General features: G+C 37.5%; 1 protein-coding gene across 1 annotated transcript in view; it reads right to left on the reverse strand.

Moving 5' to 3' along the window:
- Nucleotides 1-6,608, reverse strand: part of FHL5 (four and a half LIM domains 5) — a 32,105-nt gene extending 25,497 nt beyond the window's left edge. Inside the window, exons 1-2 of the mRNA XM_006865864.1 lie at nucleotides 6,450-6,608; nucleotides 5,339-5,513 (exon numbers count right to left, since the gene is read on the reverse strand). Coding sequence (XP_006865926.1) covers nucleotides 5,339-5,513; nucleotides 6,450-6,608 — 334 coding nt within the window. The remainder of the gene's footprint in view (nucleotides 1-5,338; nucleotides 5,514-6,449) is intronic.
- Between the last annotated feature and the right edge of the window lie 3,636 nt (nucleotides 6,609-10,244).

Raw genomic sequence — 10,244 nt, forward strand, 5'->3', positions numbered from 1 at the left:
CTCCAATCCTGATGCCACGTTTTTCTGCATAGAATCCAGCTTCTCGTATTATTTTCTCAGCATACAGGTTGAATAAGTATGGTGAAAGAATACAACCTTGTAGCACACCTTTTCCAATTTTAAAACTAGTGAATCACTATTTCTCTGACAACTTTTTTTAAGTCCACATAAGCTACAATTTGGAGTTTTGAAAGTGTTTTAGTGGAGATTCTGGCTGCACATGGTTTAAATGAATTGTCCCATAATAATCATTCCAGGGATGTTGTTGTTGCTGTTAGGTGCCCTTGAGTCAATTTTGAATCGTAGCAACCCTATGCCTGTCCTCACTCTGCTTGAACCTGTTCTTAGAGCCACTGTGCCAACCCAGCTCCGTGAGAGTATTCCTATTATTTACTGACCCTCGACTTAACCAAGTATAATGTCCTTCTACAGGGACATCAAAAGTATATGACATGAAGTCCTATCCTCACCTCTAAGAAGCATTCTGGATATATTTCTTCCAAAACCGATTTGTTCATTCTGTTAGCAGTCCACTCAATAGTCTTCCCCAAAACCATAATTTGAAGGCATTGATTCTTCATCTGTTTCCCTTATTCATGTCCAGCTTTTGTACGTGTATGTGGTGATTGAAAATCCAATGGCTTACATCAGGCACATCTTAGTCTTAAAGTAACATCATTGCTTTTGAACATTTAAAGAGATGTTTTTGCAGCAGATTTGCTCAATGTAATACATCACTAGATCTTTTGACTGCTGCTTTCATGGGCATTGATTGTGGATCCAAGTAAAAGGAAATCCGTGACTATTTCAATCTTTTCTTTACTATGATATCTCTAATTGGCCCAGTTGTGAGGATTTCAATGTTTTTTATTTTTTGGCCAGGTCTTCCAAATCTCTTGGCATAGATCAGTGAGCACTCCAGCACAGCATCCATTTGTTCAAACATTCCTATTGATATTCTGTCAATTCCTGGAGTCTTGCTTTTTGCCAATGCCTTTAGTGCAGTTAGGACTTGTTCCTTCAATACCAACAATTTTAATAATAAAATTTTGTTGGAGGTAATTAAAAAATCGTGGCAGCAGTAAAATAGGGAACTATCATAAATTTCAAGGCATAATCAAAACATGATGCAGAATAAGGGATATGTTTGCTGATATCATATGGGTCATGGGTATGAAAGTAGAGAATACCAGAAATCTCTTTACTGCATTTTATGGAATATACAAAAGCATGTGACTGTGTGGATCATAACAAACTATGGATAACATTGGGAAGAATGGGAATTCCAAAGCACTTAGTTGTGGTCATGAAGAACCTATAAAACATAGATCAAGAGACCACAGTTCATAGAGTGGAGAGTGAAACATCCAGTTGATAAGAAGAGAGGGCATATACATAAGAACACCCATATGTGCAGATAATACCCACTTGACCTGACTTCAATGACTGGATGATCAGAGCTCAACCAGAAGAAGGTAGAAGAGGAAAAAAAAAAAAAAAAGAGAGCGAGTAATCTGATACAATTTGATGAATTTGACGTACACCTATGGATGCAGTAACTTAAAAGAGAAACAAATACTTACAGCAAGGATCATTCCCACCCCCTCCAAACACAGAGTAGTCAGGGATGGGCAACTTGGACATTGGCTACCCAAAATGGGGGGAGGGGGCTACAAAGGCAAGAAGTGACTGGCGTACAAGCTTTCAAGAGGGAACCTAGATCCAGAGGGCATGGGGGAAGGTAGACTCTCCACTGAGTAGTATCCAATCTGTCTGGGCTGGGCTGATGAAATGAAATGCAGATAGCTCTCTTGTGATACAATAGCGAATAATTGTTATCAGGACTGATTGTGAGTGTTGGAAACATAAGGGTAGACATTTTATAACAAGGAGGGGAGTGATTAACATTTCAGTCTAGGAGCAGAGGTCCCTGGAACCATCAATGGAGAAGAGCGGAGAGCGGGATCCTACCCAGAGAAGCAGTGACACCAGAGACGGAGGCAGAGATGATGACATGGAGACTTTAGACACAGAGAGGAAGAGGGGCTGTGTGCTGACGACTGGGGCTCAGGCTTGTAGTGTATACCTTTTGGTTGGTTGATGATGCATGGAGGGATTGTAACCATGGCAATGAAAGGATAGATGATAGAATGAATGTAAAACTAATGTTCTCCCATGTAAACTATCACATGATTCACAATAAAACATTAAAAAGAGAGAGAGAGAGACTGCAGTTTAAACAAAACAAAGTTTAAATTTCTGAAAGTTCCCTATTTTACTGCTACAACTATTTTTTAATTATCTTCAACAAAATTTTACTTGCCTCTGATATTGGTCTATAATTTCCACATTTCATTGGATCAGCTTATTTGGAATGTATACAAATATGGATCAATTCTTGATCATAAGCCACCTCCTAAAATGGTTGAAGGGATCCTGGTGTTGTGTTATAGAGTAAGCACTGGACTGCAAGGTTGGTTTGAACTGCAGGGTCAGAATTTCAAACTCATCAGCCACTCTTCAGAAACCCTATATAGGGTTTCTATGAGTCTGAACCAACTTGATGGCACTAAACAACAATACTATGGTTGAGGGATCCTGGTGTGGCACTGTAGGATAAGCACTGAACTGCTAATCACAAGGCCAGTTGTTCATTCCTTGGGAACTCTTTCAGGGTCACTGTGAGTCAGAACTGAATTGATGGCACTTAACAACAACAAACAACAAAATGGTTGAATGTCAACCAACTCTTTTTGGTGCAATGACTGTGAAATTCTTTCTTTCTTTTAAAACATGTTTTCTGTGTCCTTCAATATTTTGCCCATGGTGGTGGGTGGTTATGTGCTGTGGAGTCGATTACAACTTATAGTGACCCTGTATAGGGTTTCCGAGGCTGGCTATAAATCCTCATCTTGCTCCCGTGGAACTGCTGGTAGCTTCAAACTGCTGACTGAGATTAGCAACCTAACTCGTAATCACTACTTTACCAGAGCTCCTTATTTTGCCCATAGAAACCTTCAATATTAACTCAAAGCTTGAATTTGTCTTCATTTCAGCTTGAGAAATGCTGAGCATGTCTTCCCTTTTAGCTTTCTAAATCTTGTTATTTGTACATTCTTGTTTATCTTCTCAAGCTTCTCTTTGAAATTTTCAGTTCAGCTCTTTTGCTTCATCATTTTCTCCTTTAGTTATAGCAAATCACTGTTCAAAAGCAAGTTTCAGAATCTCTTCTGACATCCATTTTGGTCTTTCCTTTCTTTACTGTCTTTTTAATGACCTCTTAGTTTTTCATGTCTGATGAAATTAGCGTCCCATGTGTCAAATGTATTCTTGGTGTCTAAATTCAGGTGGGATATTACTCAAAATCATAATTGGCTTTCATAGACTTGTTCTAATTTTTTTCAGCTTCAACTTGAACTTGCTTATGAGCAATTGATGATCTGTCTCAAAGTTAGCCCCTTGTCTAGGTTTGGCTGATGATGTTGAGCTTCTCAAGCATCTCTTTCCACAGATGTAGTCAATTTAATTACTATGTATTCTTTCTGATGAAGTCCGTATGTACAGCTACCATTATGTTGCTGGAAGAAAAAAAGGTACTTGCAATAAACAAGTTGTTGGTAGAACAAATCTTATCATTTGATCTCTAGCATTGTTTCTATCACCAAGACCATAATTTCTAACTGCTCATCTTTCTTCTTTTCTTCCACGTTTCCAATTCCAATCACTAGTAGTTATCAATGCATCTTGAATGCATGTCTGATCAATTTCAGACTGCAGAAATTGGTAAAATTCATCAGTTTCTTCATCTTTGACATTAGTGGTTGGTGTTTAAATCTGAATGTTTAGTGGTCTTTCTTGTAGCTGTATGGATATTATTTTATCTCTGACAGCATTGTATTTCAGGTCAGGTTTTTAAATGTTCTTCATGACAATGAACATGATGCCATGTCTCTTCAATTTGTCATTTTTGGCATACTAAATCACATGATTGTCCAATTCAAAATGACCACTTCAGCTCACTAATGCCTAGGATATCGTTCTTTATGCATTACATTTCATTTTTACAACTTTAAATTTTCCTAAATTCATACTTTATACATTTCACATTCTGATTATTAATGGATATTTGCAGCTGATTCCTTTCATTTTGAGTTATGACACATTAGCAAATAAAGGTCCTGAAAGCTTTGCTCCATCCATGGCATTATGGCCAACTTTACTATGAGGTGGTAGCAATTCCACAATCATATTTTTTAATGTCTTCTAACCTGAGAAAGAAATCCTTTTGGTGCAGCAAGTTAAGCACTGGGCTTTTAACCACAAAGTTGGCGATTCGAACCCACCAGCTGCTTTGTGGGGGAAAGATGTGACTTTCTGCTTTTGTAAAGATTGACAGGTTTGTTTACCCTGAAAAGCAGTTCTACTCTCACTGTGAGTCAGAATTGACTTGATGGCAGTAGATTCCGACCTGAGGTGCTCATCTTCTAGGTACTACATCCAACTATGATCTAACTTAGAGGTTTATACTGGCCAATTGTTTTCAGAAGTAGTCCTCCATGTATGTCTTGTCTTAGTTTGAAAGCTCTGCTGAAACCTGTCCACCATGACCCTGCTGGTATTTGAAATAGTAGTGGCATAGCTTCCAGTAACACAGCAACAAACAAGTCACTAAACTGACTAATGAGTGGTGGTCATGGATATCAGTTGTGCACTAACTCCGGAAATGAATGTCGTATAATTATGGTTTAACAGAATATTTTTGAATCCATAATAAGAAAATGAGAGAGAAAATTATGTTCTTAATCTTCTGTCTGTTGGAATGAAGATGATTAAAATACAGAAAAATCGTACTTGCCAAAATTGGAATGATTTACATGGGTCTTTGTCTTCTTTAAGGAAATAGCAATTACTGATCCTTTAAGAGAATAGCAGTGACTGAGCCTCAAACTAGTTGGTATCAAGCTACAAAAAGATGGTTATTCCCATTCCTGTATAATTAAAATTTCTCCCTGATGCCTTTGGTTATGCATAGGACAGGGTGTTTAATACAGGTTTAGAATTGTTGGTATAAATTTTATCTTTATTTTATGGTTCAGATTCTGGTTCAAAGTGTTTCTGTAAGTTAGGTTTCATAGAAATGGATACAATACTAATTTACCTGTTCACAGTAGAGTGAATAATCTTTTTTGTTTCTAAAATACACTAAGTTTAAGACACAGCAGAAAGGATATTTTTCTTTAAATGTGGGTTTTGTTAGCTGATACACTCTTCATGTGCTTAGGTTTAATTAAACCCACTGCGGCTTCAGTCAGGGAGTGGAGAGCCCTTATGATCTTACCAGGCATGATGGTCTTCTTGCAGTGGAAACACTTGGAGGAGCATTCATTAGAATAGCACTCTGTGCACAGCAGGCGCTCATCCTTGGCAGCAAAAGGCTTTTCCACCAAAGAGTGATTGCATTTGGCACACTTGAAGCATCCTCCATGCCAGTGCCGGCCTTTATAACAAAGATCCTTTGAGACAGTAAATAAAAGTTAATTAAATGTGTTTGTGATAAAACAAACTGTTCTCTTAGACAAAACTGAACACTCCTGGGACTCTGGTGCCAGTAGATTGTGTTGGTAGCTTGAGGGAAAATTGTTATTGATATTGTTACCCATAGAGAGGAGATGCTCTGGGGTAGTTAAGAATGAGAGCCTGGATGTTCTTGATTGATCACTAAAGGCAGCTGGAAAAGAAGAAACAGGCTCTTCACTATTTCTTTAAAATTTCCCTACTTTCCTTCTATCAAAAAAAACACCTTTTTTTTTTTTTAATGTAATGATTTTTATTTTTAGGTTTCAATGTCCTATTTCTGTTTGAGACTTTCTTAGACAAACAAAACCCTGACACCACCTAAATACAGCAAGGTCAAAAGTGGGGCGGGGGGGAAGGAAGGAAAAAACCCTACACTAATGAGCATTGTAGGAGGAATGGGCTATATGTGTGAGAGGTCATAGCTGAATCTTGAACTTAATGTCTAATCATTTACACATTTATTTATGTAATATTGTCATTAGAAATAGCTAAGCATTTTAGCTGTGTAACTTTAGCACAACAAATAACCACTTTAGCATCCTAAGCTACCTCGTAAGAGTTTAGTACAAATAAAAGTATATGGAGTGGTGCTGTGGATTAATTCGCTGGACTGCAAGGTTGGTGGTTCAAGCTCACTAGCCACTCCTCGGAAACCCTATACAGGGTCGCTATGAGTTGGTAGCAACTAGACGGCACTTAACAACAACAAATCCATAGTGCCCAAAATTGATTGATGGATAACAATAAAGACCCTTATACAGTAGCAAAGCAATAGAAAGAATGCCAGTACTCACCAGAAAGGAAAAGAGGTATTTTAAAACATTTATCTGGGGCTCATGTGTACTAATTCTGTAAACTGAGGTGAGACCTACCTTGGAATCTGATTCAATAGGTTCTTTGCACACCTCACAGAAGTTAGAAAACATACGGTCATAACATGAAACGCAGTATAGATTGTCATCCTTTGATACATATTTCTTCCCAAGAAGTGATGTTGTGCAGTATTGACAATCAAATTGAGTAGCTGCCATTTGTGTTCAGTCCTGTGAATAATAATTTATACATGTAAAAACAAATTTTGTTTATAAACTAAATTATAATGCCTCAATATATTAAGAGTCAAGCATTTGAATGGAGTTATGTTTTCTAGAGAAAGAATCTTCCAATTTAGGAAAATATGCTTATAGTCATGGTGACGCTTGGAGTGATTAGGAAAAGTTACTCATCCATCTTGGTAATTCTTGTGTTTTTTTGTTAACAAAATGTATGAAGCAAGCAGTCAGATTGTGGAAACATCTTGTATTCATCACACACGAATGTGGAAGTCAGTAAGTATGATTTTACCTCAAGGATATAAATATGAACTGTTGATAGGGCTTTCACAAATTGTCATCACTTCATATCTTGCCAGAGAGTTCGAGAGGCAGTGTTCCATGGAAAATACAACAATCCTTTTACTCTAATTTAAATAGAAATTAATCATAAAGTACACTGCTATTTTGTACTCTATTATTTTATTCTTCATTTCTTTATTTGTTAACTAATGAGGATGGGACAGATGTTTGGTGACTGGCTGATAGATGGTTCAAATATTCCCAGTGGCTCTGTGAAAGAAAGACCTGGGTATCTGTTACTATACTAAAGACTACAGCCAAGAAAACCCTATGAAGTAGTTCTCGGTAATACACAGGCTCAACATGAGTGAAAAAATGACAGCAATGAGTTTTTGTTTTGTTTTAACTTTTTGATATTTGTTTTATTTTCATTGCTGTTAAGTGCCATCTGGTCAGTGCTGACTCACAGTGACCTTAAACAACAACACCATGAAACAGTGCCCAGTCCTTGGTGATAATACTAACTTTAGTAACACCTTTGCTATAAAGTATAGGGTATAAAATTTTTTTTCAGTAACAAATAAAATGATTATATATACATATTCACAGTGGTATTACTAAGGTTAGTATTATCACCCAATGCATTAAAACATGGGTGAAGCCAGCCAGCGAACCATACCCACTCTTACACCCCATTATGTGGAACTGTCCAATACTGCCCCCAAAGTGGCAGGGCTGAACAACATACCATGGGGCCCCAACCCTGCAACCTCTCTATGAATTCCCCCACCAAAGAATCTTCAGCTTCTTGCAGCTTCTTCACTCTACCATTGGCCAAGGCAGAGACCCTTCTTTCTGTCCAATGTTGAGTACCATGGCCCACCCATACCCTTACTAATGTGTGATGCAGTATGTGTATTTGGGGGTGCGTGATGAATTACTGCACTGACTTGTGGTCTCCCTATGTTGAGGGCATGCCTGCCACTCCTGCTGTGGACCCTGGGATCATTTTGGTACCACCGTGTCTGACTGGGATAGGAGGTGCAGTATGCACTCTGGAACCCTCCTAGTGAGCCACTGCATATTCATCTTTTGAATATACACATGATTTCAAAAGCATCTATTTACCTATCTGTGCTGAGAATCACAAAAGAGCCACCCCCATGTTCAATGATTCCCTCATAGGACTCACAGGGTCCACATATAATTGTACTCATGGCTAATATTTATTATAGTGAAAGGATGCAAAGCAAAGGCAGGCAAGGGGAAAGGCGCATGGATACCTTCGGAAGGAAACCTGACACAAGTTTACAAGAGTGTTGTTTCAGTGGAGTAGCCCAGACTGTGCTTAATTACTCTAGCAATTCAGTGAAATGTTGTATACCAAGGAAGCTAGTGGACACTAAGGACTCAGTGCACAGAGCTTTTACTGGAACCTGGTCACATACATACCCTCAGCCTAGCATGTCCCTAAGATCTAGACGAATAGGAAAGTAAGCAGCGCTGGAGGTGCTGTAGGATAAACACTGGACTGCTAACAGCAAGGTCGGCAGTCCACACACATGAAAGATGTTCCCATAAAGATAGGCTTACAGCTTCGGAGACTCTACACAGGATTTACTGTGAGTCAGAACCGATTCAATGGCCCCTAACAACAGCAGAAGGAAAGTGAGTGTTTAGCATAAATCATATTGTTTGTACAGTCAGCTACTCTTATCAGTTCTGGGAATGAAGATAACTCTCCTGAATAGCAGGTTTTACTTTATGAACAGGCCTTCTTAGGGATCTAGGTTTTCTTTATTTCATTGAGGATTCTGCTTAAGTAGGTATTGTTGTTGTTAAGTGCCATCAAGTCCTGACTCATAGTTACCTTGCACAGGGTTTTCAAGAAGCAACTACTGGGTTTGAACAGCTGACCTTATGTTTAGTAGTCCAGTGCTTATTCTACAGTGCCACACACATTACATTAAGACCTAATTAGTCATTAGGTCTTCCACTGGAATATGCCTTCCCTTTGAAACTCCTGCTATTTATGGCTTCAGCCAACAAATATGCTGGTGACTCCAAAACTTTTTGCTTTGTCCAGACCTTTCTATTAACTTTAGCTTGTACAATCCACTTGCATCCTGTCATCTCCATTTAAATGTCCCACACCAAGCTGGTCAAATAAAACTCTTGGCAAGAGAGATTCAGTCTAAGTGTAATGACTTTGTGACTGCTGTTTAGCGATTGCTAAAGGTGTTCCTAAAACCATCAATGGTAGAAAATGGCTTTGTTGGGAGTCTTCAGGCTTTAGAAAACATATAAAAATTAGTAAAAGCAGTAGCATCTTATTCCATAAGACACTGACATGAACTACAAAGCCAAGGTCAAGATAATGATTATGATTATTTTGAAAAACCATATGAGAAAAAACACCTGAGTTTCTAAAAGTATGGATTATTTGTTCAGAATACAGATTGAATAAATATAGTGCAAGGATAGAAGACATTAAACCTGGATTTTTCCTTTTACCAAAAGCAGTACTAGTGATTTTCCTTCAAAAGTATAATTTTTCATCTCTGGATTTACTGGAGTACATTAAGAATTATATATATTTCCAAGTCTCCACCCCCAAATTAATTTTTTGAGTCTTTATCAAATTATAAGATCAATTTATTTTTAGAATACTCTTTATGGTATTATTGATATATTCTTTATTTACTACACTTGAAGTGTTATTTTCATACTTTTTGCCTTTTCCTATTTTATGATAAAATTTCTTTCTGGATACATGTAATCATTATTTCTATTAATATTAGTATTTTTTTCTATACTGTCCTTCACTGAAAGGTAGAAAAATGACTAAGGATTAGAACATGTGCGTCTTTTCCCAGGAAAAATTAAAATTTGGACCAGAAATTTCCCAGTGGAACATCACCAAAATTATCTTCAAGGAACATTGAATTCCCTATTTGATTAGTTTCACAGAAATGACCCTTCTTAATACCAACTCAAAGGGTTACTTAGGACTTGAAAACAAGAGAAAAATAGATCTGATTCCCTTGAAAGCTTTAGAAATACAAGTTTTATTCACTCTTATAGTGATCACATTAATAGTGACAATCTTGTAAATTATATCACTATTACTTTTCATCACTTTAAATGCAAACTGTTATTTACATTAAGAATATCGGTGACGTTTTAGACAGAGGCATAGTATGGAAAATAGTGCCTATAGCAATTAGTTTTAAATTTCTGAATGATCTTCTCACAGCTGATGACGGAAATTGCAATGATGAATAGAAACAGCTCATTGTCACCCCCTTTAAGCGGCACCTAGGGCACTCTGGT

Source organism: Chrysochloris asiatica, unplaced genomic scaffold, assembly GCF_000296735.1.
Source record: "Chrysochloris asiatica unplaced genomic scaffold, ChrAsi1.0 scaffold00084, whole genome shotgun sequence".
NCBI classification, from domain to species: domain Eukaryota; kingdom Metazoa; phylum Chordata; class Mammalia; order Afrosoricida; family Chrysochloridae; genus Chrysochloris; species Chrysochloris asiatica.